A 24,713-nucleotide genomic window follows, 5' to 3' on the forward strand; every position below is an offset into this window, starting at 1 on the left:
CTCCGTGACCTTGTGACACTGTATATCTCTGGCCCTATATCCTCTCCCGAACACTTCCTTCCTCTGACTCTAGCCTTCTGTGCACCCCCCTCCCCCCACCACCATCAATGGTGTCAAAGTTTTCCAGTCACCGTGGTCCTAATCTGTGCAGCTCCCTCCCAAACCCTGTCTGTCTGTCCGTCCGTCCGTCCGTCCGTCCGTCTGTCTGTCTCTCTCTCTCTCTCTCTCTCCACGTTTAGAATCCCCTTCAAGATCAATCTCTGGGACCAAACTTTCAGTCACCCTTCCTTCTACAATCAGCATTCATTTTCCTTGTGATTATTTATGAAGTGCTTTGAAACATTTACTGTTGAGACTGTTAAAAATGTGATATAAATGTAAGTTAAGTTATTTGGTTTAAGGCCTGAATTAAAGATTTTCTACTTGAAGAGTACAATATACAATGGTGAAATGCTACACTTGTTCTTATTGGTTCTGGGCTATCTGATGAACCTAGCTATAAAGTGCCACTTATAGATATCAGGTGAGGACATGATTTTCAGGGGGGGTGGGGGGGTGGGGGGGTGGGGGGGTGGGGGGGTGGGTGGAGGTGGTGGAAAGAGAGGGGGTGTGGAAAGAGAGGGGTTGATGCATTGTAATCATTTGAACAAATTCTTTAAAAGCACTTAATAATTTATTTTTCCTAGGACTGAACGCACTATAAAACAAGTTCTATCTACTTGTAGAATTAGACAAAAACAAATAAGCTAATATTGTACAGGAAATTCTTTGCTCTGTCTAAGGAGACAGAACAAAAATAGGTGGAAACAACATCAAAAGTAAGCACAGAGCTGAAGAAAAGGGAAGAGCCTAGAATCCTGATTGGTTTTCAGAAGATGGTACTGTGGACAATAAATCAAAGGCAAATGCACCATTTACTGTTTGCGATAACTCACTAGCTAGAATCAATGAGCTGGTTCCTGTATAGATGTAGAATTAAAAAAAGATTTCTTTCCGGCACCAAAAGAACATATGGGTTTTTTAAATTTCATCACACTCTTGGAGAACAGTGTGAAGTAGTAGAATGATTCACAAGCTGATTGACAGTCTAACAGGCCACAACATGAACGCTCCTTCCATGGCCATTGCCATCTTTATCAGGGTGATGAGTCCTATACGGTGGGAGGGTTTTATGGGCGCCCACAACCTGCATAATGAGCGGCAACCACACCCACCGGACATGAGTATCCCGCTGGATGTCAACCCAGAATTCAGAGCTGGAGCTCCTGTCTCCACTCACTGGGACTATCTGGAATGGGGTTCAAACCCTGCACCTTCTGGCTCAGAGGAGGGAGTGCTTCTACTAAGCCATAGGCTCACTCCAACACGAGTAGGTGTTCAGCGTCAAACAGACCTATCATAGACTACTGAATCAGTGCACTGATGTTCATTTTAAAATACACTTCTGAATTTTATAACAAAAAAATTGAATTCATTTATGTATATATGCTATTCATTTAAAAGTCCTCTGAGAATGAGTGTAAAAAATACACTGAAAGACTAACAAATGCAAATTGGTAAATCATCATTATTCTCCGTATTAGTGCAAAAACATGTAGCATGTCTGGAATTCCTCTATACTGGCTCTCAAGCAGGTACTGAAAGAAATTGAATGAATAAATAATGATGACAGTATTTTCCATAATAATCGTTGTCCAAAAATCTTCAAATATTCTCAATTTCTACAAATACTGGGCTTTTAAATGAGTAAAGACTGAACAAAAGGCACATGACTAGATTTTTGCAGACAGATCCTGGCCCAGACGTCAGCAGTGTAGGAGGAGGTTTTTTTTTGGGAAGAATATTCTAGGTTTCTTTCCACTGAAGCTGCAGTGGCCCATATAAAAAAATGGGTCAAACTTGAAAACTGTGCCAAAGGCCCTTGACGTGATCAGCATTTGCTATTTTTACTTTACAGTGTTCTGAAATTCACTTGCACTGTGCGTATTAAAACCTGATAACTGCTCTGGTAATCCCGACCTCCCCTCTCCAAAAGGTCACCCTGCAACATTTGACATTTTCTCATTAATTTGTGCAACATCTTGTAGCAGTGATATTCCCATGGCAACTGATCAGGTATTTACAAATTTTTTTGGGCAAACTTCTGTGTTTATGAAGGTGAAGGATGTTAGCACTGGGATACGGAACACCTTCCATACCAGCACTATATGCACAGCTGCAGATTGGGTACTGCACATTCAGAATCAACTCCAATCCAAAAATGTACCTTGGCACCAATCTCTTGACTGCACACATTGCATTGAATGACATTTTTCTATTTCTACGCCAGCTATCCTTGTGGCTTCTCTGAGTGAGATCGTCAATACAGTACCAAACCAGCAATGGCTTTTGCACTGCAGGCCTCATTGCTCATTCCACACAGGATCATTAAAGCTAGTGGAGAGAGGGAGAAGATTTTAATTCACTCAGTCTGGACTAGATTTAAATCCAGGGCCTAGAGGTCATAGGACAGTATACTATCACACTGCATCACCTAGTCCTGTTAAAAAAAGAGTCTCCGAATAACATCTTTCATTATTAACTGGTTAAATTGTGGTGTATATGAGTTTTGAAGAAAGTGAATTGCATCATTCAAACCACAAAATATGATTTTAACTAAACTATTTTTCAGAATATTGTTCATTGTTTAAGCTGTCTTCCCATCACCACGTGTCAGAAAAAAAATCATGCGGTTAAACACTATATTCCTCTGCCAATCAAACCTCCACTAGAGAACACAGGACAATCAATTGATATGGTCCCTGCAGCCACAAAAACAAACAATGATTCGTAGTCACTGTTTTCAAAGAATGTTACATTTTTAGTAATGTCATTATTCGCTATATAACCTTAATCCACAATATTCTGCCTCACTTTTATCCTATTTTAAGCTTTAAAAATTTACATTGAGTTCTATTTATACCCATGGTTTTAACATAAAATAAGCCAAGGAACCCATTCCTTTTGTGTTATACAGATAGGTATAATCTCTGGATAATATTGTGTCTGGCAAGTCCCCAATTTATCTACCATCAGGCACGGACCATGACCAACAATCAGTTTATCAGTTTTAAATACAAGGGCATGGAATAAATATTTGAAATACTCAAATTTTAAGTGTATATATATTCATCGAACTGCCATACCCAGAAAATTATACGGTATATTGACTTAAAATTATTATAATCCACTGAAACATTTCAGATCTAACATGTACCACAATTTGATAACTTTGCCGGTCATGATAATATTCAATACTTCTTCAACTCTACTGGTGAATGGCAGAGATGCATTTGAAGGCCACTCTTCCCAGGTCATTCTGTATTTATCCCTATATACCCTCATGACTGTAAATGCATCAAATACAGAAACTACATGGCAGTATTTTGTCAAACAGCAAATGAAATACAGTAACTACATCTGGCAGACAATGTTATCATTAACCCTCTAGTACCACTTTTGCAATGGACTTCCAGCATGAAAATTGCTAGAGTTTGATGGTACCTGATTCAGTTGCTCTGCTTAAGCATAATAATGGGACCCCCTCCCTATGTGTCTAACGATAGCTAGTTTTTATGTTGCTTTACATTTGTGCCAGGACTAGAAAAGTCAAAATAATTGAGTCACAACCTAAAAACATCCATATCAACAAACTGTGCGTTAAACTGAAGTAGTAAAACCTCTGCTTAGTGCATTTGCAATTTATTTATATTACTTTCAGAGGGAATCTGTATTCTTGAAATGTTATGTCATAAAAAGAGAAATAGATCGATAAGCATTGGAACTTCATAATTACTTTTACAGATACAAATTTTCATAAAATCCTGTCTATATGTGTTAGTTAACACTGAACTACCACAACATTTATACACTGCATGAATCTACAAATTCTTTTCAAAACAATATTGTTGCTATAAGGCACCATCCCCTGATACCTCACTAATTGGAATGTACTAAGCTATTGAAATTCACTTTTTAAAAATACTATGACTGACCAAATCCTTCTTATAATTACCAGTTTTTAAAGATTTACGCAAGTTAAAGACGCATTTTTCAAAAAAAAATCTAAACTGATGTGTAAATCAGATTTTAGAAGTGATTTATGAAAGCAAAGCATTGCCAATTTACTTCATTATTTTTTGGACACAAATTAGATTTCTTTGTCAATGTGCATTTGTACCTGGAGCAAGCACAAAGCAGGGTTTGTGGTCATATCTATTCTGCTCTTCCCCCTCCACCACTGCGGCCACTCAGAGGTATGCGCCTTAAGGTTGAGGGAGGGTTACACCAGTTGGAATCAAGATACTACACAAGCATGTGCCCAGGAATTGATTCCCCTCTCTGTTTAGAGGTCAAATTAAAGAAAATACTGATCGATCGTTTTATTTGTGTGTAGCTCCCCCTTTTGACATTGTGTTATGGAACAATAGATTCAATCTCAATGTGTTTTTGATGTGGGGCAAGGAAAAAAGGTTTCAATCACACGAGTACTTCACTAAATGGTTTAAAAAAACAGGAGGTTTGAACACTTACTCTCGATGTGCACACACTTGAAAAAAAGCAGCGGCTGTAAACGTACTGCACCCATTAGTATTAAATAAAACAGAAAAAATAATTTTGTGTGAGTGCATTAATTTCAGCACATTATTGCATAAACAAAAAGGGATCCTTTGCTCCAAGTGTTCATAAGATTTTGCTTTTAAGCTCCACCAATCTATGTTTTTCATCTCGTTAATTACTATACTACATTGCCTGGAGTGACCCATTTGTCTGAACAGTATCTTGCTGAAGGTTTTTATAATTTAGATGGTAATGAACTTCTTAGCTCAGCTTGGTACAACCTTTGTTGAATGTAGCTACACTCAGAGCAGCTCACAAAGCTAGCACCAGCAGTCTGTGACTAGGTGAGATTGTAAGAAATTATCAGCATTTGATGGAATGAGAGGCACTCCAAATACACTTGAGTAATGCAGTATCATATATTTGTGAAAACCAAATTTGCAGGTTCAAAATTCTGTAAGAAGACAATTCTGTCAGATATTTAAAGGAGGCTGCCATTTTAAAATGTACAGTTCTTCCATACAGCTGCGTAAGTTGGATTTGTAAAGGGTAGGTCATGTCTAATGAACCTAACTAAATTTTTTTGAGGAAGTAACTAAAGCAGTAGACAGGGGAATGTCTATGGCTGTAGTGTATGTGGACTTCCAGAAGGGATTCAATAAGATTCCACACAAGAGACAGCTAGAATTAAAGCTCATGGAATTGAAGGCAAATTATTGACCTGGTTAGGAGACCGCATCTGGAGTACTGTGTACAGTTCTGGGCATTGGAGCTTAGAAATTATATATTGGCCTTGGAAGGAGTGCAGTGCAGATTCTCCAGAATGTTGCCAGTGCTCCAACGGTTAAATTATGAAGTGAGATTACATAAATTAAGCTTGTATTCCCTGGAATATAGAAGGTCAAGGGGACATAACCTTAAAATCAGAGACACGCCATTTAGGAGAGAAGTTAGGAAACACTTCTTCACAGAAAGGGTGGTCGAAGTGTGGAACTCTCTCCCACAAAAAGCAGTAGATGCTAGCTCAATTAATAATTTTAAATCAGAGATCAATAGATTTTTGCGAGCCAAGGGTATTAAGGGATATGGTGCCAAGGCAGGTAAATGGAGTTACGATACAGATCAGGCATGATCTCATTGAATGCCGGAACAGGCTCGAGGGGCTGAATGGCCTACTCCTGTTCCTATTAGGATTAACTCTGGAATATGTATTCCCAAACTTTAAATGATCCAAATTAGAACATCTGATTTTGAATATATGTATACACACACACACACACACACACACACACTATTCAAACCCATAGATCATTCATTGTTGATGCTGGCCTTTTACTTTGAGACATTTTAATGTCATACCATTAGATTTATCTCAGCAACCACAATAACCACATAGTTGCATCTTATATCTTTTCTGATCAATAACCATTGATTACAGAGGTCAGATTGGTCTAACATTACATATCAAGATTGCTTTGCTATAAGGACAGAGCTTCCAGTTAAATACAAACATCGAGTCAACTAACAGGAGCATTGAATCTCTTTCATCACAATAATAATTAAAACACTGAGAAAAAAAACAGTATTAATAAGGAGAATATTTGTTGAAACATGAGTTACTGCATGTCATGCTATATGGTGAGTTACCTATTTCACTGTCCAGTTCCTCTGTGTGTACCCCTTCTTCTCCAAGGCAAGTGCACCAAGCAAGGGCAGAAGAAAGCAACAGAAAAGAATTTAGCTAAAATCAAAGTTATACCAACAACCAGAGACCCCACTCCCAACAGCAGTAGCTTCACCCACACAGTTATTTTTTAAAAAACAAACAAACGGGGAAACACAAAAGCAACCCACAATATCCCAGATTTTCTAAAGGATGTCTAGCATTCCACACCATTTAAGTTACTGCATCCATTTCGGGTTGTCCCGTGCAAACTGTTTAAACAGCCATAATATAAAAAACAGATTTATTATTCCACTAATACTTCAATAATCTTTTGACTGCTTTAAACTTTGTAGTTGGCTTCAATTGTTAAAAAAATTAAGGCACTAATTTCTGTAATAATTTTTTTTGCTTATGTAAGCAAATATGAAAGACCTCCATAATTAAGATGAGGTTTGTAAACGAGGGCAGGTTACCAAATGAAGAGGTCAACAAGGGTACTGTAGCTTTAAAATAAATGAACAGCACAGACATAATCCAAGAAAGGAATTTCAAGAGGAAAGGCCTAACTGAGAACACAACCAAAATGCTATATATATATTTCATGCTGCTATGTTTCCAAAGTCATTAGTCACTCAAAGGGTAGTAACTTATTTAAAAATCAAATTAGAGCTAACATTCTAAACAGGGACAACAGTTTCAACAGAATTAGAGATTTCTTTGTCACTTTGACGAGCAGAGTAATCATTTAAAACTGATAAAGTATCAAATTACTTGTGTTAATATCGGCACAGAAACTGTCAAAGATTTTACATCTAAGAACTTCCATTTATTTTCTAAGAACTGTTTTTGGAAGTGGTGAGTGGTTTGACAGTACCAAATATCTTTACAAACAACAGCATAAATAAACATTGTAATTAAACTCTTGGACTGCAAAGCAATCTTTAAAACTGAAGGTGCACAACCAGCTTAGTCGCTAAAATCTGTAACCTGGAGTGACATTCCATCAAGTATTTAAGCAAAGTCATTGATATCTTAGAGCAGCTAATTATTAATGGATTGCTCCAAAAAAGGCATTTAAGAGCATGTTTCTGTCACCAAATAAACTGTGCTTTGTTGTAACATCAAACCTTTCCGGAGAACAAAATGAATGCTTTTAAGTTGCAAGAATCGTCACATTTCACACTTACCATCATCTTCACATTCTTCCAGTGGTTTTGGCTGCTTGCTCAGGCACCTTGGATCTAGCCATGATGTGGTCTTAGTATTATGGCTGTGAAGTCACACAATGTACATAAGTATTCACATATATTAGCCAGAATTTCTCAAGGGCTTTAGTTTATAATATTGAATCCTGTGTCAACAACTACTGTTCAATATTATTTTTCAAAATATCACCGCAATAGATTTTATTGATCTTTTAAACTAGGTGAATCTATAGCATGCTGAATACAATGGTAAAGGGCACATCATACGGCAAATTCTACACTGGGAAAAGGCAAAATAATTTTAGCAACATCTTCTGAACAACAGAGCTTGACTGGAAGCTGCTCTTAAGGAGATAAAGTATCAAATATCAATGCCGCAAACGGCAGTTGATGCTAGCTTAATTGTTAATTTTAAATCTGAAATTGATAGATTTTTGTTAACCAAAGGTATTATGGGATATGGGGCTAAGGCGGGTATATGGGGTTAGGTCGCAGATCAGCCATGATCTCATTGAATGGCGGAACAGGCTCAAGGGGCTAAATGGCCCACTCCTGTTCCTATGTTCTAAAATGTTCAATCCCAGGCCAGTTAACTGGAATGCCGCTGATCACACAATATCATCAATCTCACAGAAGCAAATGAACATTAGAAAACTTTTAATGCAGCTATTTCAAGGTATTGACATCCTAAACACTAATTTTATGAGGGAAGGAAGGGGGCTTGCTTTGAACCACGCTGCAGGTGGATTAAGAAGCCCTCCTAAAAGAATCCTAGCAGATTTATAAAGGAAGTGAACGGACCAGGAAAAACAAAACAGACAGCAGTTACCATGAATTGTAACTGAGCCATTTCTTACAACAGAAAAGCAAAATGAGTTCAAGGAGACATGAATCTGACAAATGTCAACAGGAGCCTAAAAGGAAGAATCACAAATTAGAAGGGTAATGAGCAGTGGATCAACCAAAGTGGAACAAATGATTTGAACAAAAATGCACTGATGATTTTTCAAACAGTGAAAATTCTCATCCAGAAACTAGAGCCCAAACCTGTGACACTGACACATTATAGAATTCAAACAGAGGAGAATAGTAAAAGATGTAACAAGTATCAAGTCAACTTGCACAAGCAACATACAAGCAAAATGCAACCAGAACAGGAGCCTTCAACACTCCTTTTTGAAGGAAGTGACACAAGGGAAGAGTCTCTGGCCCAGCAAAGCATTTAGGGCAGAGGTTCCAGAAGAAGAGCGGACAGAGAGGGTGTAAAAGCATTGATATTTTTGGAGGGCCAGATGGACAACAGGTGAATGACCCAAAGGCCAAAATAGAAAACAGTTTTCATCCAGTTGAGTGTGTCTCAATCTCAATCTGAAACTTTTACATAGAAATTCATTGTTGTTTCAGATCCTGCAGAATAAGTTTCAGCAGAACTGGAACATTATTGGATGCGGATGATGACATAGGATGGATCCTTCCACTAGATAGGGTTGATTTTAACTTGCATCTGCTGATGTTAACGGGGTGGTAATGGCCTTAAAATGGGGCTGGTAGCCTTACCGTCCTACAAACCCCAACGATGCAGCTCCACATTTTGAAAGGCGCCAACCGCTGGGCACCGGAAGCACCTGCCTGTTTCAAGCAGTCGGCCCCTTTCAATATGCAAACTGGGGTCTTAGGGCCCCGATTGCCATTTAGATTGTAAATGGTCGAAACTCAATTTCCACAGGCGATTGAATAGAAGCCATTTTTAATGCAATGGAATCATCTTTTTCAGCACAAATATAAGCCCCAATTACAAAAAAAAACAGCATTGAAGGCAGTCAACAACAAAAAAAGGAAAAAAGTCAAATGTCCATGCAAAGTACTGCTTGTGCCATACATTTCAGGATCACTGTGTTAACGGCCAAGCCCAATCACACAAGTTCAATGAGAAACACCACAAAGTAAGCCTTTGGAGGTTCCCAGAGTAAATATAGCTCCCTGCAAACAGGAAACAAAAAAAAACTGCAGATTTTGAAAAAATATCAACTAAAATGATAATTAAATATCAAATTAAATCTACATGCACTTCTCTTTCTGCCACTGTTATGTGCAAAGATAATTGGCAAAGTTTCTATTCATCAAGCTACAAAGAGGGAATACTTTTATACTTATTATCCTCATCAATCAGGCCCCAGGTCTGATGCAGAGTTAAGCATCCTCTACACTGTCCCATTCTCAAAAAAATATCCTTACAGATTTCAAATAAAGCATCTAATTCCCACGCCAGCCATCTTTGTGATATTTTTGAACAGAAATTACAATTTAGTATTCCCATTTTGGGCAATTTTAAATTTTTTTTACTGTGGACTTGTGCCTACTAGTACTGGGCACTTTTCATAACAGATTTACAATCTCAAAGGGGAGACTTTCATCCAGCCGAGCGGATTTTAGCCTTCGGCTTCCTTATAGACATAATACAAATATTTAAATATAACTAGGTTAAGAGCTCCACTAAAATAGCAGTGAGAGAAATTTCAGACAAATGCATTAAGCATTCATACACTTGTATCCCACAGTATAACTTCTTTATGGGTCACTGTAGCTTTATATCAAATATGTAAAGATTTAAAAATTGAACTCAGCTTTGTGATGCCACCTTTAATATGATTCAGAAATGTCGATCCTGAAAAAGGCAGTAGTTAAGAAAAGTTTGGACACATAAATTCTCAAGAGTATCTTGATTACAAGAAAGAAAGAGAGAAAGAGGAAGGAGAGAGAAAGAAAGAACTTGCATTTATACAGCACCTTTCATAAACTCAGGATGACATAAAGTGCTTTACAGCCAATGAAGTACTTTTGAAGTGTAGGCCCTGTTGTAATGTAGGGAAATGGCAGGGGTCAAATTGCCCACTGCAAGTTTCCACAAACAGAAATGAGATAATGACCAGATAATCTGTTTTTTTTAAATATAAAAGTGATGTTGGTTGAGGGATAAGTATTGGCCAGGATACCGGGGAGAACATCCCCGCTCTTCGTCCAATAGCGCCATGGGATCTTTCAGGCCCACCTAAGAGGGACAACGGGGCCTCGGTTTAACTTCTCATCCTAAAGACGACATCTCCAACAGTGCGGAACTCCCTCAGTTGTGCACTGGAGTGTCAGCCTAGATTATGTGTTCAAGGCTCTGGAATGGGACTTGGACCCACAATCTTCTGATTCAGAGGCGAGATGCTGCCACTGAGCCACGGCAGACACCTTTTTCAGTTTCGAATGAATTGAACAGACGGTGTGAACTAATAGGAATAATAATGACTTAGAAGCAGTGGGAGAACTAGGAATCTATCCAGATTAACCAAAGAGATAATGGTGAAAAAAAATTGTGAATGAGTCCTATGCGCATACAAATAGCAAAGCAGAGTGTGGAGACGAGTTCTGTTACTATGAATGAGGCAAACCCCTTCAAAAGGGAGCCAAATAACCCTCTAAAATCAAATTAACCAATTAGCTTTGACCATGCTCCACCCGATTATTTTACTTTTGTTTTTTTCTTCGCTTAGGATAATGCTCTAGTCATAGGAGATCACCCTTGTGCTCGCTGACCTACATTGGTTCCCAGTCCAGCAACGCCTCAAATTGAAAATTCCCATTCTTGTGTTCAAATCCTTCATGACCTCGCTCCTCCTGATCTCTGCAACCTCCTCTAACCCAACAATCCTCCGAGAACTCTGCGTTCCTCCAGTTCTGGCCTCTTGTGCAACCCCGATTTCCTTTACCCCACCATTGGCGGCCATGTCTTCATCTGTCTAGGCTTAAGCTCTGGAATTCCCTTCCTGAATCTCTCTGCTTCTCTACCTCTCACTCCTCCTTTAAGAAGCTCCTTAAAACCTACCTCTTTGACCAAGCTCTTTGTCACCTGTCCTAATAACACCAGTGTCAAATTTTGTCTGATACCGCTCCCGTGAAGCATCATGGGAAATTTTACTACGTTGAAGGCACGATATAAATGCAAGTTGTTGTTGTTGCGATGTATTGCTCCAAGGTGTCTGCTGATGCTGCTCTTCATCATGCAATGAGAAGGTGCATGGAAGAACTTCAGTGCTGCTTTTCTTTCAATTTTCCCAAATTATGAACTTCAATCAGTATTGAAGTAATGGTCAAGATCAGGAACACATTTGTGGAGAATTTTGGGTAAAAACCAGTGGCCTACCACTCCATAGCACACACCAATGCCATAGTTGACATCATAATCAGCAGTAATTTAGATCTTTGAAATACAAGCAGTTTAATGCCAACTATGAGTATTTTGCTGTTCCAGTGCAGTGAAAATACAAAAATTGGTCTATAATTTCATTACCAATGCAAATGTGCTTAATTTTTTCCCAAGTCACCACAGAAGTTCTGATCTTCAATGAATAAAATCTATAATTCTTCATAGATTAATGGCTCACACATTGCAAAGTACTAAATAAGGTTCCAATAAAAAGGAAACTACTCACTCGATAAAGTAGACTTCCCCATTTTCAGTAAATGCCATTTCCCAGTTGTCAGGCAAAGGGCCAAGGTTGTCTATTGTGAGATCTGAGTTATGTACTGGTTGCTGAGGCAGCTCTGTGCTATGGGTATTGGAGCTGTTGAGGTTGCTGTATTGAGGTGCCGCTTCTTTGGGGCCGTGTGTGTTTTGCTCGTCTTGTTCACTAGAATCTAAAAGCAACCAAAAAAGTCAGAAAACCCCAAGCATCACTTCTGGAATACTATGTATATACACGTCATGTGACTGGGCAGTTAATATTTTAGCAAACTAAAAACACAGTAAACGTTCAATTTTCAAGTGCAAAAAAAACCATTTGAAAAGTATACATATTCAAAATGACATGAATAAAGTCCACATCATTGAACTTGCCAACAACATTTTTCCATTTCCATTCAAATGAGTTAACAAACAGGATGACCACCACATAGTCACTTAAATACACGAAGCATATCAACAGTCTGATAGTTAATTCACAAATGGTGTTATTGTGCAGTAAACGGTAACTGAAAAGAACCTCTGAATTTGTAGGTGATCCATTATATTATCAGAAATATATAATTTTCTTCTCAACAAAGCAGCACAGATTTGCCACGACATTCACCAGAGACTGCCATTTTGTCTAGTGACTGGTGATTATGTGTTATTCAATAACTCATCTGCATCCCCCAATAAAATTTCATGAAAGGTTCTGAGGTTAAATAAGACATCAGAGAAAACATTCAACACCACTTAGGTTTGTGGACAAATACCTTCCCTAATGTTTAATGTATTCTGAAATACCTAGTTCACCCTTTTGCAAAAAATTCCCACAGGAAAATACACAGCATGGGACTCAAACAAAAACTTCTATTTCAATGCTTCCTATTAAAAAATAAATAAACCATTCTAATTCTCATCTTATTTACAAAGGGATCACTTTAAATGCCTCTGTACTCTTTAGCTTGGCCTACAGTATTGACAGCAGATTCCCTGAGTTACATATGCAGTGAAACCTGTACATTGGGGACACCTAAGGGACTTGCATCAGGTGCCTTTGTTTGCAGGTGTCCTTATTTTCAAAATGGTCATTGTATGTTCATAAACCGGATGAGCCAAATATCGCGGGATTAGCTGTATCTCCTGCAGCGTTCCTTCTTTTTTTCGCCCTCAGCTGGGATCATGCCTAATTCTGACATCCTGCCAGCAGGATATGATTTTAGTTCATTTTCTGTTTGTTGGGTATCCCAGTTCATTGCCATCTTGGGGTCCTTTTCTATTTAGGGAGGGATGTCCTGATCCTGGGATCTGCTACATTGCCAGCCTGCACAGGGCGAGGTGGCTGCTGTAGGGCCGGAGTGTCTGGGAGATCTCAGCCAAATCGGGGGGGGGGGGGGATTAATGTCCTGCAGACCCCTGTCCGGGGCTCCCTCCCTCTTGTGGTGCAGCTGCTAATGTTTGAAGTGCGGGGGGGTGGATGAGGGTTGCCAATTCTGGTTGGAGGCATTCTTGGAGGGTTGATCACATGACGTTCTGATCACATGACATCTGACCACGTGATCATCTGGTCAAATATTTATCCCATTCCCTTTGAAACAAAGTTTTAGTCTCTACCTCAACAGCCATATGTGGTGAAGGATCCCATGTTCTAACAGCTCTCAGTTCAAGAACCCTTCCTCTTCCCTACCTCCCTAGTTCTTCCGGTGAGAATCCTCGATCTCTAACCCCTTGTTCCCCATTCGCCCACCAGCGGAAATAATCGTTCACTATTCACCCACAGTCAGGTCCCCAGGTCTCATTCACCCCTTTACTGGCTGCTCCTCAGTGCCACTCCCACTCATCACCTTGCTATGGTCCCAGCTCTGCAGGAAATGCTGGTCCTCACCACAGCCCCCATTCCCCAGTCTCCATCTCTCCCAAGCCCCCATTCCCCTTCTCTTCCCCTTCACACTCTCTAGCCCCCCGATTCCCGACGGCCTCCTCCGATTTCCGACTCTTCCCAATTACCAATCTCCCCCCAATTCCCGACTCTCCCCCCACCCCCCCATCCCCGGATTCCCGAACCCCCGACCACCCCCCCCGTGGTTTTCTGCGGGTGACAGCTCTAAGCAGCAGCCGGTAAAAAGGAGGGAAATGATTCAGTTTAAAATTAATGCAGTTTATCATTGTTCTGACCCCCGATGCCAGGTTAACAGTTAGGAATTATTTACAGTGTCTTGCAAGTGTCTATTGTTCATCTGGGCGCACTGCGGCGGGAAATTTAAATCGCAGATCTCCCAGGCTGCTGGAGGCAGCGCACAGGGGAGGAATTGCCGATATCGGGAAACTCCCGATCATTCCGGGAACCCTAGGGTGCGTAGGGGCCTGTTAGCAGCTCATCAGTACTTGACCTACTGGTTGAGTGAGATAAGATATTGTCCTCTGCAGTTCCAGACTTTTGTGGAATGGGGAATTCTTTACCCAGCATCCATAGTGGCAGAGAAACCGCTCTATTCCTGGGATTGAGCCGTGCAAGCATTCAATCCCAGTGGTAGAGGGGTTTGTCTGTCACCACGGACAATGGGTAAAGAGATCTCCATGCCACAAAAGCCGTTTCTTTCACCCACTGCCGCCTCGTGATTACCTCTTTGTCCCATGTTTTAAGTTGTAAATGGATTTAGCGCATTGAAGGCTGTCCATGGTACGTAACTTGCGAATGTCCGTGATTTCCAGGTGCAGCTTGTATCTAGTACAATTTAAGTTATTTGGGACTATCAATAAGTGTCCGTTTTTTGCAGGTGTCCATTTGTACAGGTTTCACTATATGCACAATTGATTAAGTCATTTAGTAGAAAGAGCACAATGGGGTGTTGCAATGCAGTTTTATTGCCAAATGGTTATGTAATGTACTGACAGTCTTGACAATTAAATATATGTTTATGAAAAATTAAGCCATCAGGAATTCTGACCTTTACAAAGGGAAAAAAAAGGACTTGTATTTATGTAGTACCTTATCATATGTCTCAGAAATATCTCAAAGCACTTCATGTTACAGTGAATAACTTTAAAATGCAGTGTCTTGTGTTACGTACACAAACACAGCAGCCATTTTGCATAAAGTAATAAGATAAATGATTGATAAATCTGTTATTTGGTGTGTTGGTTGAGAAATGTAGACCAGGATACCAAGACAACATTCTGTGCTTCTTAAAATAGTGCTATGGGATTTTTAACATCTACTCAAACCACTGCAACAGGCAGAAAAGGCCATAGTTTGATGTCTCATCTGAAGGACAGCATTCTGAAAATGGAACAGTCAGTCACTCAGTACTGCAGTAGAGTATCAGCCTGGATTATATGTTCAAATCTACAACAACTCATATTTATATAGTGCTTTTAACAGAGGGAAAATGTCCCAAAGTGCTTCATAGAAGCATAAAGAAAAAAATGAATGCTCAGCCGAAGGAGATATTAGATGGGGTGACCAAAATCCTGGTCGAACAGGTGGATTTTAAGGAGTGTCTTAAAGGAGGAGAGGGAGATGGAGAAGCAGAAGGTTTAGACTGGGAATTTCAGAGTGTGAGGACTAGGTGGCTGAAGGCATGGCCACCAAGGGTGCGTTAAAAGAAAAGGGGGATACACAAGAGGCCAGAAGTTGGAGGAATGGAGAGTTCGGGGTGGGGGGGGGGGTGCGGTTATAAGGATGGAGGAGCTAACAGAGATAGGGCAGGGTGAGGCCATGAAGAGATTTAAAAATAAATATGAAAATTTTAAATCTGAGACGTTGGAGGACTGGAAGCCAATATAGGTCAGGGAGAGTAGGGGTGATGGGTGAGTGGGACTTGGTGTGTGATCGGATACGGACAGCAGAGTTTTGGATGAACTGAAGTTTATGGAGGGTGGAGGATGGGAGGCTGGGCAGGAGAGCATTGGAATAATCAAGCTCACAGTGACAAAAGCATGGAGAGGAGTTTCAACACTAGACGAGGTAAGGCAGTGGCAGAGGCAGGTGATGTTATGCAGGTGGAAGTAGGCGATTTTTGTGAGAGAGAGGGTATGGGGTCTGGAGCTCAGCTCAGGGCCGTATAGGATGCTGAGGCTGGTAACAGTCTGGGTGAGCCTGAGACAGTTGCTGGAGAAGGGGATGGAATCAACGGCAAGGGTACGGAGTTTGTGGCAGGAGTCGAAAGCGAAGGCTTTTGTTTTACCAATGTTTAGTTGGAGGAAATTGCGGCTCATACATGACTGGATGTCGAACAAGCAGTCTGACGGCACAGAGGCAGTGGTAGAGCAGGGTGTCGCAATGTGGAAGCTGACCCCATGTGTGCAAGCAACGTTGCCAAGAAACAGCTTGTAGATAAGGAAAAGGTGGGGATCAAGGCTAGATCCTCAGGGAAACCACGGAGGTAATGGTGCGAGGGCAAATCTAGAAATCAGTTTGAGCCCAAAACCTCCCGAGTCAGAAGTGAGAAGGCTATCAAGCTGATAATTGTAAATGCTGCTTTCATCTTTCTGTGATATAATGTCAAATAGTTAGCTCATGTTTTATCATGTGTACTGTAGATTTCAAGATACACCACATTGCCCAATCAATTTACTTCTTCTGTCTATCTTGTACTAAATATGCTAAACAAGCTCTAATGCATGGAATTATCAGTCACTACATTTTTGCTTTAAACATTTTTTTTAGACTGGGTGATGAGATCTCCTGGAATCTGTTAGTTTACCTGTAAAACTACTGTTCATTTCAGGGTTTTCCTCATCATCTTCATTTTCTGGTTGCTCTATTCCAGCGTTTTGCATATCATTGTATGACTTGCTTCGTTTTGGAGTCGGCTTTGAGCCAGACTGAGGACCTCGCAAAGCATCACTGGTAATTACTTCCCCGCTGAGTGGCTGGCTTGGAGGTTTGGGTGTTCCATAATAGTTACCTAGACAACAGGAACAAATTTACATGTTAAATTCAGAAATGGAGATAATTTGTTAAAAGCTGAGCTTCAATTAATTTTTTCCTCTGAATAGGTTTGAAAGACGTATTCTTTCATTCTTTTAATCAAAGGGACAGAACCTTTGTCCAGCTATCAGCATCCACATGTATTAAACGAACTACGCATTCATTCACTTCGCAATATTTGCTGCTCACTCATTTAACTTGTGTGCCTATCCTCTCTGGTTTCCACAAAAATCTTGCACTTCATTTTTTTCCAGACAGTACAATATATTGCTCTGCAATTTTGCACTTTGTTTTTAAAAAATAACAGACAGGTTCTATGATGAATACTCACATATTTTTTGTTTTTAATATCTTTTAAACAATTATGGGTGTGCAACATCAAGACTCCAGTCAGATATGTTCTGTGTGCAAGGAATTTTAATCTCAAAGACTTTGAGCTCCTCAGCTATCTAATGCTCTAGGTATTCTGCCATAGTGTTTACTCCTTCATGCACCACAATTGAAGAACAACCTTAGTTTGGGGATAATTCCAATTCCTGACAGGAGCTTTTGTCAATAGGATTAGGACCTGTGGAGTCAGCCTGGTTGGAGAATTAGAATCTAGAGAGGGGTTGGAGGTAGAAAAACATCGAGAACCCCATTTTGATCCAAGGTGATATATAAGGAGATTTAGGTAGGATATATCGAACTGTGAAGCTGATATCAATTAGATGATGATCAACAATTCTGATGGGTAGGCCGGTGGGGGTGGGGGGGCAGGAGGTAAACAAGAAAGGAGTCAATTTATGAACAATGTTAGTGCCTTCAGGGAGCATAGTGACGTATCTCAGATCTAAAAAGGCTGACAACAGAATCAAGGAAGACAGCAGGACTCTGTTCACAAAAGGTGATGGCTGTATCCAAGGAAGCTGGGAGCAGCTCAAACAAAGTGGGGCAGCTTCACTGTGACCAATATCCTCAGGGATCATTCCATCAGCCTCAGGAGGTGGTTGGCCAGGTTTGTGGAACATAGCACTGTCCTTGTGAGTGCAGGTGGTGTCTTTGGGAGAGAAAGGTTACATCCTCAGGGATGGTGACAGTTGCCCTGAAGGTGTTGTAGACAGTGGGAAGGTGGCCTTGCGAAAGACTGGCATGTTCATGGATGACATTCCTGGGACCTCAAAAATAATAGAGCCTGGCGCTGGCCCAGTGGAGGTGGTTTATAATAATCATGGAATTTGGCAGCATTAAATAACTGTTCTGTTATATTTGTTTAATTCACTTATCAGGTAGTTATTTAAATAGTTAAAGATGGTGATACAACCAAAATAAAAATTGTTTATTTGCATTGCTTGCTTAAAAGACAAAATTCAAAATAAAACCCCAAAAGGATATCAAATCATTGGAGACCAGTTCAAGCAAAAACACTGTTGCCTATATTTGCAGTGAACATTATAAATGGGCTGAAAAAAACTTGTAAATTTGCCATTAGTAAAGAAGCATATAAAAAAAGGCAGACAATATAACTATTCTTCCTACTTACTCCTCCCCCAGCAAACAGCTAAATATCGAATGCTCTGACTCCTGGATCTATGCTCCGTGAAGATAGTGACATAATGGATACGTTAACTAATTTCTTGTTCCCTCACCCCTCGGACATTATTTGTATCAAGTTCTCAGAATGGATGTAATTATTGGTCATCATCAAACTGCTAGCACCTTCTCAATTTTATGTTTCCTACCTAAATATCCTAAGAAATAACCTTAGATTAAAAAGGCTTTATGAATGCCTCTGTACCACTAACCCTTTCCCGGATTCTAACATGCCAAAAAGGCTGACTCAACTGCTCTTAATCTTGTTGACAAAAACTTCTGTCAGGATTTGGCATATTTGGACAGATCTTTGAGGCAGATAAGAAGTGACTGAAGCTTAAAAAGATGTGCTGTCCTATAATGTAGTAACTTTTCTCACGGACATTCCACAAACAAGCTTAAAAGTATCGACAACACCTTATCTTGGAAGAAGAATGGTGCAATGCCTGAGGGAGACTTTGAGATAGGGGAAGGAAAACAAAAGTTCATCAGCCCACCCAGCCTAGATACCCAAGTGGATAAACACAGCACGTGGCATGGACGAAGCCATAAGATGAGATTGACACGAGGTTCCTGCTCAATGCCCGAGTTAGCCAATCTCAGTTAGCAAGGTGATGAGAATAAAAATTGGCTGCAGCATCTTCAGCCTAAGGAGTGTGAGGGAAACTGGTCTTAGTTCCCTTTCTTCATAGCTATCCCTGATGGAGGTGTTCATATGTGGCTGCCTTCATGAGAGAAGGGAACTAACTCTTGAACCCACTTACCTTCATTGAGTGATTATTGCCAGTTCTCAACTAGCTACTGATTGAACACCAATGGAGTACTGGAATTCTGAGTGCAGTTCAAATAGTCAGTAACCCTGAGTTTAAAATTGGTTTGCACCATACCTACTTTTAGTTTTGATAAGAATGAATGTATAACATTTTCATAAAAGATACAGGTATATACCATGTATGAATTCTGTAACTACAGCATTTAAATATAATTTATGTTTCTATAACATTTTTTTTTGGTTTTAATCCTTGATTGATACAAAGTCCAGGTTATTAAATTGCACAAGATATACATCTGTCACATGAAAAGATCACATAGATTTTTCTGCCTTTCCTTGGATACGGTGATATTTTGACCTAATGTTCTTAAGGGGTCAGTAAGCATTATACAGCATGTTTGTGTGAGAATTGTGGATTGTTTTCAAGCTTAAATTCTACAACAAAAACTGAAAGATTTTGTTTTCCTTCCAAGACCAACCTCACACCTAGTATGGCATAGTATGTACAGTATCACACTATGCAATACAACTTGCTCAACAAGCATAATTATGCAAGGGAAATATCCAGATTTGTAATTTAAAAAATTGTAAATTATTGCATTGAGTGCAAGAAGACAATTGTGAAAGAAGTGGGAATTCAACGGAATATGTTACACACCAGGAAAATGAGTTTAGCAACTCCCAAACTGGATGCCAATTATAATTATTATTGCACATTAGCAACAAATTTGTTCAATGACCAACTCCAGATGCTGTGTCATGTACCCTTAATTTTAAGTGCTTTCTACATAGATCTGTCATCCTCTGAATCAAATACTAATTCAAAGATTCATGGTCAAATTAATGAGAATCGTAACCAGTGTATACAATTTATAAATTATGCAGACATACTGTGAGTAATATTCACTTTCACTGCTTGGCGGTAAACTAGTGGGATGGATCAATGGAAATGAAAAATCGAGCAGGTTCTATAACGTGTGGGTGATCTGGTCTGCCAAGCAGTAAAGGTGAAAATCACCCCCTGTATATTTGCCCATGAGTTGTTTTGAATTAATTTTCAGCTCCTCCCCTAAGGGCCCAGTGAAGCTTGCACATTTTGCTGCTACAGGCAGCTTTTGGTGCTGTTGGCCTTGGATTTGGCACTTAATTAAGAATGTACATTTAGAACAAACTGTGAAGGACTGCCATGAAAAGACAGAAATGTGGCAGGCCAGCACTTTCCGACAGAGGCTCCAAGTGAATTGATTTCACTGCAGACCTGGTCTTTTGCTGCTGCAGTGGGAAACAGACTGCAGCAGATTCTAGAAAGAGCAAAATCCAAAAAGGAGAGCCATTTAACATTAGTCCAACGCAATTGGAAGCATCTCTGTGCTGCACAATTAAGTAAGATGAAATTCAGGGCTGCAAATAGCTCATTAAAAGGTCACAATTGTCCTAGTTTCTATTATGCTGTTTGTCTTGTTTTCTTCTTGCTGAGAAACCGCATGCAAAATGTGCACTTTTAGTATTTATCCCTTGAAATCATTCTGATTTGTACCGTATCCATAGTTTTAAATCACAGGCCTCATGAAAAGTAAATGTGGTGTGTGGAAAAGAATGAAAAGAGAGACAAATAGATGACAGCAGGTGCCAAGTTATCAAAATGGAATAGGGGGGGAAAAAACATGTGATTTATTTGATAATGAATAAAACACAGAACTTTTTTTTGAAGTTTGACCTCCCCAATTAAAATGAAGTTGGCTTTCTAATCTGCCCAGTCTCGCCCCTCTCTAGATCAATTGGAGTGATTCATGCAACAGTGAGCTTGTTGCATTGTTCACTGTCCCACACTCTACCTGAGAAATGGAAACAGAATACAGGTGTGCAGGAATGAACATGTACGGTCAACTTGGCCAAGACAAGTTTCAATCACAATCTGGCAAGGTAGCAGGAGCGCTGCTTTCCTTGTAAATGCAGCCTTTAGTCAAAAGATAAGTTTCCCAATCAGTTGGGTAGATTGGAGATAGAGGGAAAACTGACCATGGAGGTAAGTCCTTTATTTAATGCCAGAGCAATATTAATTGAATCCCTGGTGACATACAGTGAGAGTGGAATGGACCAGCCCATGAACATTTTCAGGATGAAGTAAACACCTAATTAGTAAAGGACTGCTGCACGTTATTTACTGTGCTGGCACAGGACCAGAATCACTCTGCTTTTCACAGTACAAGTATATAGTACGGCATTCAAATTAAGACTTCACTCTACATATAAATTCATTATTTTAATTATCTGAACCACTCAATTGGAAATTAATTCCTTGCATATTTCCATATGTGCTGTAGCTGTGTTCATGCTAAATAGCTAACCTGTCACCCATGTTATTTGGTAACATCAAAGCAAAAATACTTGCTTTTGAAGCAGCTGCAGTATTAGTGAAAACAATGTTCATTTGGTGAAATCTCAGCCCTGTCAAAACGACTGATTGAAAATTGCCAGAAATGACTCTGGAGAATCAATATAAAAATGACCGTTTGCTCATAATATTCCAAAAAGACAATGTTCAAACCAAATAAAAAGAGCCATACAATTGAGGTAATGATGCCAGACTAAGCTTTAAGAGAAGTTGGAAACAAGTGATTGAAGTTACCAGTAACGTCAATACAAAGGCTACTTGGGAAATGGAACTGAAAATAAAGCTCATTCTGCAATTACGGTAAGCTATGGTGTGTAGAAGATAATTATTTAAGTCTAAAAGGTTTACCTTCATATGTTCCAACTTCTAGTAGAGTGCCACTCTCCTCAAGATCAAAGAACTCCTTTACTGAGAGAAAGTTGTAGTCAACACCAGGAACTTCTCCGTCTCGAGGTGACCGAGTTGTACCTTGAGGGGAAACAAAAACAAAATGCTGATCCTTGACCAGGAATTTTTAATCTATTACCGCAAGATAATTTTTGGGCACATTTTGCCCTTTTGTTGGATTTATTGTTTTGCTTCTGCTTTGCCCAATTGACCCAGGGCCTCACAGCAGAATAGCCAGGCAAATGCATGACCAACCTCCTGAATTTTTTTGAGGAAGTGACATCTCAAGTGGACTGTGGAAACTCCTCCATCCATCTCATATTTAAGATTCCCCACTGCTGGTGCTTCTTCCTGTTTGCTAACTTTTATGCCCAGTTAATTTGGGCCAGATCCCTTCTTATCTTACTGAACTTTTTACCTTTCCAGTCCAGCACTCTTATCTTTGACTCTTTGTTATGCTTTGCTGCTTCCGTATTAAACGTAACCATGTTGTGGTCGCTATTTCCCAGTTGCTCTCCTATTCTCAGCAGTTATTTGTCCCACTTTAATTCCCAGAACTAAATCAAGCAATGCCTCTTTCCTGGTCAGAGTAGGAAACAAACTGATCCAGGAATCAATCTTGGATGCTAAAAAGCATTCTCCATTTTGACTACATAGAGTATCTTTATCCCAGTCCATCCTGGGATAGTTAAAATCATCCAAAAATATTTCCCTGTTGTTCTTAGATGACTCTCTAAACTGCCTTACAAATCTCCCCCTCTATCTTATAGCCACTGCTTGGTGGCCTGTAATAAATTAAGAATATTATTATTTCCCTTCCTATTCCTTAACTCCACCCATATAGATTATGTCGCAACACAACCCCAAAAACATACTTTTGTAGCACCTCATTGGAGCATACAATCATTCAGTCTTGAAACATTACAGCACTAGATGATAACATTCTGAAACTGTGCAATAAATGATCAACTACTGCATATTGATATCTGCAAAAACTGATTTCTTGGCAGATTGCCAATCACAAGGCATCATGCTTTTTTGTATGGAAAATGACACAGAATAAAAATATCTCGGCGAGAATTGAACATGAAATGTCCCACTCAAGAAGGCTCTTCAATTATAATGGAATCTCCAATAGAAGGCTTCTGCATGTCAGATGCTGTGCTGGATTTCTGATATTAAATTTGATATAGACTTCATTACAATACATAGAATTTTTGGCCCTAGATGACTGCATTATATGAAGGTGAGGTCAATATAAAACAGAAAATATAAAATTAAGTCTGATGTTCTGAATATTTAAAAAATCCAACAAGTAGCATTTTTTAAATGTTTTATATGCATATTTTCATATTCTGTGAAACTATACAAAAGAAAAAATTATTTCCAAAAGTCATGGTTGTGTTTGGAAACTCTTGTGCACACAATTTACTCCACAAAAAATTCTACAGGTGTCTGTAAACTATTGCCTGATTTTGAAATAGTGAATTAGAACAGGATATTCTTGAAAGGTAAAATACAGTTTCCATGAGGAGGGCCAGGGAAGGGGAAAATGAGAAGACTGGAACTGAAAGCCAACTCTGCTGGATTATCAAATGGCTGCACTGTGTAATTTACAGGGAGATTTATTTGGAGAGAAGGGTGACAGCATTGGAATTCAAGGCCACGGCTGTACCAGGGTTCACTTCTGTTGTTCAAAGTTATTGTTAGTAGCACAGTTCTCGAATTTAATTGAGCATTATATATCACGGAACAAATTCCAGAAATTATTCTGCAACAGTAGGGCTCTGGCTGTTGTAGAGATCACATGATTTATATTGGACAGCGGTGTCGACAGCAACTAGAACAACAGAAAAACAATTCTGCATGTGCAGTTCTTTTAAAGTTGCAACTTAATGGATGGGGGAGGGTCCATGCCAGTGAGTGTAAAATTGTCAAGGCAGGCGGAGTCACGAGATAGGAAATATGGCCATGTCTGTCTCTATCGACAAGGTCCCTAATATTTATGTTGCCATCTCTTTTGGTGGTTTGCACTCTCTGGAAGCAGGGCAGCCATTTTATTTACTTTACCATGCTGTTTGATAGCAGGACTGCTGTTGGTGAAGTAAATGAACCGTAAGTAAGTTATGGCATGCCATTCTTGTGACAGACCCGGTTATTTTTAGGGTTGATCACCGTTAGTATGATTTCCAAAGAAAAGTCCCAAGGTTACTTAAGTTGTCAGTTTCTCACTCTGTTACAGCTGACTCTAAGACACCATAACCATTCTTGCTGACTTTTCTTAAGTTCCATTCCTAATAACTGTGAACTTGCTCTGTTACACTCACATATGCCCTTGATGTCAGGGTAAGTCCTTGCTCAAACTGATCTGGAGTTGGAAGGTTTTCCAATGAAAGGTAAACCCACCTAATTTCAATGTTCTGATCTTGCTTTGTGCAGCTGGACTGTAGGTTAACTATTTAATTCCCCCAGGACCTCATTTTTGTTGGTGCTGAATAAAAGTAGCATTCAAAGTAAAAGCTTTTAATTTACCTTTTTCAATTAAAATTTCCAGTATTATCTGCTGTGCCAAATCAACTGCCATAACTACAACCCAGCAATACTAAACTGTGGCTTCACTGAATCCAACAGAAAAAAGGTACTTCTCGCTAAATCACAAAGCTACAATTCTGTGCTTACTTTGTTGAAAGTTCCT

At 39.5% G+C, this 24,713-nt stretch overlaps 1 protein-coding gene across 7 annotated transcripts in view; it reads right to left on the reverse strand.

Annotated features, from left to right (window-relative positions):
• The window catches only part of magi1b (membrane associated guanylate kinase, WW and PDZ domain containing 1b), a 384,369-nt gene that overhangs the window by 64,123 nt on the left and 295,533 nt on the right, over positions 1-24,713 (reverse strand). For 5 of the 7 annotated variants that reach the window (XM_067998858.1, XM_067998855.1, XM_067998856.1 and 2 more), the window contains exons 3-7: positions 21,980-22,099; positions 16,666-16,869; positions 11,949-12,153; positions 7,453-7,535; positions 6,247-6,282 (exon numbers count right to left, since the gene is read on the reverse strand). In XM_067998858.1, coding sequence (XP_067854959.1) covers positions 6,247-6,282; positions 7,453-7,535; positions 11,949-12,153; positions 16,666-16,869; positions 21,980-22,099 — 648 coding nt within the window. The remainder of the gene's footprint in view (positions 1-6,246; positions 6,283-7,452; positions 7,536-11,948; positions 12,154-16,665; positions 16,870-21,979; positions 22,100-24,713) is intronic. The other 2 variants (XM_067998860.1, XM_067998857.1) reach the window with 1 other exon arrangement.

The sequence above is a fragment of the Heptranchias perlo genome, chromosome 17, assembly GCF_035084215.1.
Source record: "Heptranchias perlo isolate sHepPer1 chromosome 17, sHepPer1.hap1, whole genome shotgun sequence".
Taxonomy (NCBI): Eukaryota; Metazoa; Chordata; class Chondrichthyes; order Hexanchiformes; family Hexanchidae; genus Heptranchias; species Heptranchias perlo.